The sequence below is a fragment of the Puntigrus tetrazona genome, chromosome 5 (assembly GCF_018831695.1).
Source record: "Puntigrus tetrazona isolate hp1 chromosome 5, ASM1883169v1, whole genome shotgun sequence".
Classification (NCBI taxonomy): Eukaryota; Metazoa; Chordata; class Actinopteri; order Cypriniformes; family Cyprinidae; genus Puntigrus; species Puntigrus tetrazona.
This window is the reverse complement of record NC_056703.1, coordinates 17,520,898-17,527,883: the sequence shown is the minus strand read 5'-3', so window position 1 is coordinate 17,527,883 and position 6,986 is coordinate 17,520,898. Positions and strand designations below refer to the sequence as shown.

Sequence of the window (6,986 nt, the reverse complement as noted above, 5' to 3'; positions counted from 1 at the left end):
ATCAAAGTGTTGGTCTCGGACTCACTTCATGGAGCGCCACAGCTCTGCAGTTTAGCTCAAAAAAAAAAAACCTTGAAAGTTTCCTAAAGACCTTGATTAGCTGGATCAGGTGTGTTTGATTAGGGCTGGAGCAAAACTGTGCAGAGCTGGATTTGAGGCCAATAATTTATAGCAAACATTGTACCAGCGCTTAAGTAAACATTTTATTGTACGTTTTAATTTAATATGCAATTTTGTTCATTGGATAAGTAGTAACAGACTCTGGAATGATTCAATCCAAGTAAACACCCGGAAGAAACATTTTATTTTAAGGTGTCCTTGTTGCATGCTACACGACCTCCTCCTCATTATTATAATTGTTCAATAATTAAGTGCCAGTAACCCCAACTCAAATTCTAATCCTAAACCTAACTTCATAGAAAGTATATGTAGTTAATATTGCTCAACAAGGACACCTTGAATTTATGTAATTTTAGCCTATGCTTTTTTTTTTTTCAAAAAAGCATGAAATAAAGAATGAGAAAAACATAGCAAGGTAAATTGGTCATTTTATTTACAATAACATCACAGGATCCACACCAGAAGAAACTGAGAGCTGTGTTGTACAAGAATCACACTGACCTAAAAAACAAAAAAACACAAAGGAGCAATGTAAGCGGAGAATAAAAAATTGGCATCCTAAATTATTAAGTGCTTACCGTCTTCACACTGTGTTCAAATTTTAATTAAGATAAAGAGCATCAAAAGGTCACTTAGAGACGAGCTTGTAAAGCATGTGTGCTCAGAATGTGTAATATAAAAGTTACTTACAATGTGTGACTGGTAGGAGCTTCACTTCTTCAGGATCTGGTGCCTGACGACAATGAAGGGAAGGCAAATCCACTGCCAAAGAACAGCACCATCATGCCAAGAAGCCTCCACTTGTTCTCTACAGAGAACGGCAAGTTCTGTATTCATATAAAAAAAATGGAACAAATTAATGCTTTGAAATGAATTGCATACTAGTCAAAATTCTCAAGTGACTAAACAGATCCGGCAGTTTCTGAGCAATGAATGTCCAGTCATTTGTCATCACTGTATCTAATTTCACACTGCATTCATGAATAAAACTAGATAAGAGTAATTAGAACTTTAGTTTCTAAATTAGAAATTGTATACTAGTTGAAAAGACTATTTATACTAGAGTTTACATAACTTTTCTATGATCTTTGCAGTAGCCACTATATAGATAGCCTAAATAAAATATTTAGAAGCTAAATATAGCTATGCCAATACAAGGACATTAAACACCATTAAACCGTATTTGAATAAAAAAAACACCTAACTGGCTAAATAATTAAAGCAGACGAACGCATTTATATTGAAAATTATTGAAGGTCATCCTTTAGGTAAAATATCGGGTTAACGTAGACAAGCGAAATGGCCTGAACATGCTAAGCTAAACTATGCTAAGCTAAAGACACTCCTGGATTGCTCTCTTGCAGGACCACTATAATCGTCGTTTAACACCTTAATAAACACATTTATATAAGCTTAACAACAGCTATGTGCAAATCAACCCGATCGTTTTTAACTAAATACTCAAAACAACATATGGTTGCGCTTCAAACGAGCCCAAGGCCTGCGCCGATCAGTCATATAGACGCAGAGGGGACGTTTTTCCCATATCCTAAAATCTCCTCACCTTTCCTGGTCCCTCCGCATAGTGACTAGAGCGAACCGCAGAGGTGGCGAAGCGTCGCACGGCTTGTCCGAGCATCGTTTACTGCTAAAATGTGAGATCTGCTCAACCTGAGTCTGACTCTCAACGACCTTCCTGTCTGGAGATAGAGGGCGAACAGCCTTATGGGTAACGTAATCGTTTCGCCGCAAGTTATTATGGGAAATGTAGTTTTAATGCAGACGTCTTACAAGTCACGTAGGCTTTTTTAGTCTATGGGCTACACTAAGACTAAACAATCAGATTAAGTTAAACATAACTTGAATAATTACCAATATAATTTTTTTTATACGTTTGGTGATTTTTTTTCCCTGTTTCAACAGCCTATAGTTAGCGCTAGTAACCAATAAGGTAACTAATCCTACCGCAGATATTTTCCCCAGCTGAGCAGAAGCAACATTTGATGCACTCATTGCATTTGTCCTTCACAGTATTATTAATGATTTGTACAAACAAAGACTTAGTGATAGCTACATAGAGCTTGAATTTATATATAACATATGTTGCATTTTCAGTCACAGGTATCCACCTTATTTTGCAATACACAGGCAAGCTATTTTCTTTTGTGGCACTGGCACTGATAGGGATGTACAACCCTGCTGCTGGAAGGCACACATCCTGCAAAGTTTAATTCCAACTTAAGAAGGTTTCCAGAAACACTAAAAAAAGTTCAGGCAGGTATATTTGGGGCAGGCTGAGTGGAACACTTTAACCGTTCTTTAACCCTATCTTTTAGTGTAAACAACTGTATGTGAAACATTTATTCTAATACTTGAATTTCATTACAGTTCACTTCAAAGCAGCTGTCCTAGCAGTAGGCATTGATAAAACTGCCATTATGAAACCACTTACATTTGTGTGGCATAAAAAGTTTACTGCAGTAAATAATTTAGGACCGAAGCACTTTGTAGAGTTTGCCGTGCTGGAGAATATCTAATTCATCTTTAGGTAGCTTGCAATGTGATCATTTAAGTCAATTCTCAGTAATAGATGTCCCTGGATGAATTCTGGGCAATTTAAGATAATGTTCATTAAATATTCTTGGTCATTTCTCATATTTACTCGGAGGTCCTCAATGCAATGGAAGAGTGACAGAGAAACACTCATTCCCTGCTGGGCTCTGTTCCGCTTGGTTTATGCAGTAGATATAAAGAATGTACAGTAACGACAATAAAAATGATTTTGGGCTATATTCAGCTGTTGTTCAGTACATTCATTGACTCTAAGATGGGGAGGACTATAAAAAATTTACGCTTTTCATTTCTTTCATGTCAAGGAGAACAGCTCTCCAAGTCTTGCAATTAGATTTTAGCATTTTCTTTCATCTCAGAGGTTTTTCTCTATCTGACACAAATAGACTAACCAAATAATCTTTTCAAAACATTATATGTAAGTTTTAGCTTTTTAGATCTGCACCAAATGGTGTCAAATGAGCCTTTTTTTTCTCCGTACATTTCATTTTGCTTCAGACTTAGGGAACCTGAAATCCAGGTCACTGGTCAAAATGAACAGAATATAGGTGCAATTCAAGTATATTACAAATTCTGCTCAAAGTTTTTTTTTTCCACTGTGAAATACATGATTAGCAACTGACTGTTTCACCTTCTCATCCCTTCAGCCTTATAAGAATTTTCTTGTCACGACAGCTTGTTTGTCTCAAAGCCGCAGCGTGTTTGAATATGTTATCCCGGTGTTTGAGTATGCATGTTTGGTTTTCATGAGACATAGTTGCCTGCCCTCCTCACTGATGCTGCATCCATCAGCAAAAGGCCTTAACCTGTACAGCTACCACCTGTCTCTGCTCACACTTAGCAAATAGTTAAAATAATGAAGTATTCAGGGTAATGCATCTGCTCTCAACTACCATAAACTTCACGGCAATACGTAAAGAAATTCCATAACAAGCTGTTTTATTTTTGAAAACCTTGCTGTCATTGAATTATTTATTGGTATTAAAATATTGTATTTTTATTTATTTTTAATACAACATGATGAAATGATATCTAAGTTTCAGATTGATTTTATACAGTGTATTGTTAGGTGCTGTCATGGTGTAAGTGTTTATTTATTTATTTTTTTATTAGAGGGATATGCAGAAAATTATGATATTCTCTAAAAATATATATATAAAAGCTAAATGAGCTAAATCAGTTTTCTTGTACACAGGAGGCAGTCCATTAATGGAAGGGTGGAAACTGAGAACAAAATGTACTGACAATTGCTTAGTCAAATCTTAAAAGACCATTAGCATTTACTTATAGCTCCAAAAGCAAGATGACAATGAACATTTGTAAAGCGTTTCATCTTCTGATTGACAGATAAATGTATCAAGTATAATTGCCCGGTCATCATTGTACAAAGAGAAGTGTCTGTCTGAGGTTTTATAAGAGTGATCACTCATTTTTTCGGTGGAAGTGTTTTTCTTATTTATTTTTTGCCATATGGTATTTCAAACATATTTGTTATAAGCTTTGAACGAAAGCAACTAGCTATGATGTAAACCATAACATTGCAAACTTACAATAGGTTACATGATTAAAAGTTACAAGATTGTGTGCTAATTGTTGTAATGCGAGGAGGGCAAAATTGTAATAAAAACGATGGATGAATATTATAAACTGTTCTTTTAAATATGTTAATTATGTATATAGAAACAACATATGTTTTTTGCAAAATATGCACACACATAAAACATGTTAATAGCTTTTTTAAAACTGTTTTTAATAGCTTAGGGAGACTTATTTTTTATTTATTTGTTTATTTTTGCTTCATGGGAGTGGATAACTGGATCCTTTTTTAAGGGGCAGTTATCTTTTTGAAATCTTCCGATTCATGGATATTGTTTTGCAGAATAATTGGTAATGTATTTTTTTATTTATACGTTGTCAAACATGATTATTTAAAACATATGTCTTTAACAGTAGTGTATATGAACGAATAACCACCTCGTAGCTCAGAGTAGTTCTATCTTAGCCTCGCTTATCATTAAAAATCAATTCCCCTATGGAGAAACGAATGGGATTTTTATTTCCAGACCATTGCACTCTATAACGATGTGTTTGGAACGTATGTAATTTTCTATTGTGTTATTTTTCTGTCAGTTTGTTAGTACTGTATATTTTACCCGTCCGCCGCACCTTGTGTTGATGGATTCCGTGTTGCTAAAGTAAAGACATTTTCTTGAATAAATAATTCAGAGCTCATTGACTATGTAAATCTGCTCATGCGAAAAGAGACAAGAAACGAAGAGTACGATACAATCTGGTACAAATAACCTTAATGTGCATTTGCCTGCCTTTAATAAATGCACTCAACACTGTAAACTACCGGGGCGACCTCACCTGTCAGAGCAGACGGTATTCCCTGTTCAAAATGAGCAGTAACTTTAGGCAAAAGATGTTAATCAATTTATCAATTTGCTTTGGCAGCTGTGCCACCAGCTAACATGTCGTGCATCGTTGCGGCTGACATTTCTGTGCTGAAAAGATTATGTTCATAGTGGGAAGAATGCAGTGGGCTGAGATTGGTTTTAACATCCTCTGTTTTTCTCCAGAGGCAGACAGATTGCATACTTTATCAGGTGACTTTTCCTCTTGGTGGGAGCTTAGAGTGACATCTTTATCTGTTGTTTCCCAAGGTTAGAAACGAGCGATGAAAGGTTTCTTTTCTACCCCAAGGCCTGGGCTTAGAGAGCTATGAGTCCAGATACAAATTTCTCAGACTGAGTTACGATTTTAAAAACAGAAACTTAAACAGGCTGGGGAAATTACAGCAACTTCATTCTTAACTTCCTTTAATTTAGGCCTGTTTAAAGGCAAACGATGCACGCTTGATCATACTTTTGAGCACGAGCACGCTGTTTCTCGGTGCACGTACAATCTGCACGTATATATTTTGACATATTGGTAGTTTACAATATTCATAATCCATGCATTATAGGGTTACTCCAACGCAAAATGAAGATTGTGTCATTAATCACTTACCCCTATGTCGTTCCAAACCTATAAAAGCTTTTGTTTGTCTTCAGAACATCATTTCAGATATTCTGGGTGAAAACAGGAAGGTTTTTGACTGTCCCATAGACCGCCGAGTAATGAAGTAACAAACGCTGTTCTGTGTCAGCCGCAATGCAAGGATACATCTTCTGGTGTATTGAATGTGTGTTGATACGCTGTGATTTGACTGAAAACAGTACACGCTTGCTGCACAGTGATGTATTGTAACAGTGAAGGTACAGTAAAAAGTTTCATGCTGAGTCTATTTTTTTGCTCTAAACTTTAGAAGAAAATGAAGACATAATTATCAATGCGTTTCTAAATGGCCAGTGATCATATCTAAAAGCTTGGTGGCAATTTCCCTTAAAAACATAAATATACTATCTTCTGACAAGTAAAATTTTATTATTACTTATGCACATATGCACACTGATAATCTAAAAATGGTCAAATATTGGTTTATTAATCCTCCAGTCTTTTTTTTTTTTTTTTTTCTTTTTTAACAGGCTTTTAGGAAGCACACATGCAGCACACACACAAACACACACACACACACACACACACACACACACACACACACACACACACACACACACACACACACACAAATGCTTTGTTTTCAATAAATCTGACTGAATCAAGGAGATATAAACAGTGCACTCAACGAATAAAAGTTTGCTTTTGCTTCTTGTGTAAAATTGATTTAAGCAGTTTAATAATTGATGTTTTTATTAAAGGGAATATTCAATTTAGTAACCCTTTTTTTTTCTCAAAGGAGCTCTGTTGTACATTCCTCTGATTCATTTTTTTTTCTCCCTCCACTAAAAAACACAAAGTGAATGTGAATGTATTAGTGACGCAGGTGTAAACCCAGGGCAGCAAGACCCCATGTGGATAAATATTAATCTTTAACATGAAATAAGGTAGAACAGCCTGTGTTTACTGCCGACCAGATCCCAGCAGGAAAATAGACCTTGGCTCTAACTGAATGAACTGGAAAAGCAAAGACTTCTTAGATTTCTCTTCGCCCACAACCGAGCAAAGACTGCAGGATAAAAGAAAGCATTAAATTCCTGTGAGATCAGGATCGATTTATAGAACCGCTCTGTTTACAGTGTTTTTCTAAGAGCATTTATGATCACTGGATATAGATACCAGATTGTCTTTACAGTGTGCAATAAATAATAGATTTGAATGACCTGTGATCTTCATTAGCCACATGAACATCACCGGAGCTTTCTAGCGCACCTTTACTGAAACATAAAATGTCT

General features: G+C 35.8%; 1 protein-coding gene across 1 annotated transcript; it reads right to left on the bottom strand.

The window, feature by feature from the left end:
- Positions 1-530: 530 nt before the first annotated feature.
- LOC122345691 (cytochrome c oxidase subunit 7C, mitochondrial) lies at positions 531-1,860 on the bottom strand. The gene is given in 4 exon segments (XM_043240097.1): positions 531-621; positions 811-872; positions 875-947; positions 1,685-1,860. Coding segments are annotated over 3 exon segments (189 nt in total). The 5' UTR covers positions 1,760-1,860; the 3' UTR covers positions 531-621; positions 811-831.
- Between the last annotated feature and the right edge of the window lie 5,126 nt (positions 1,861-6,986).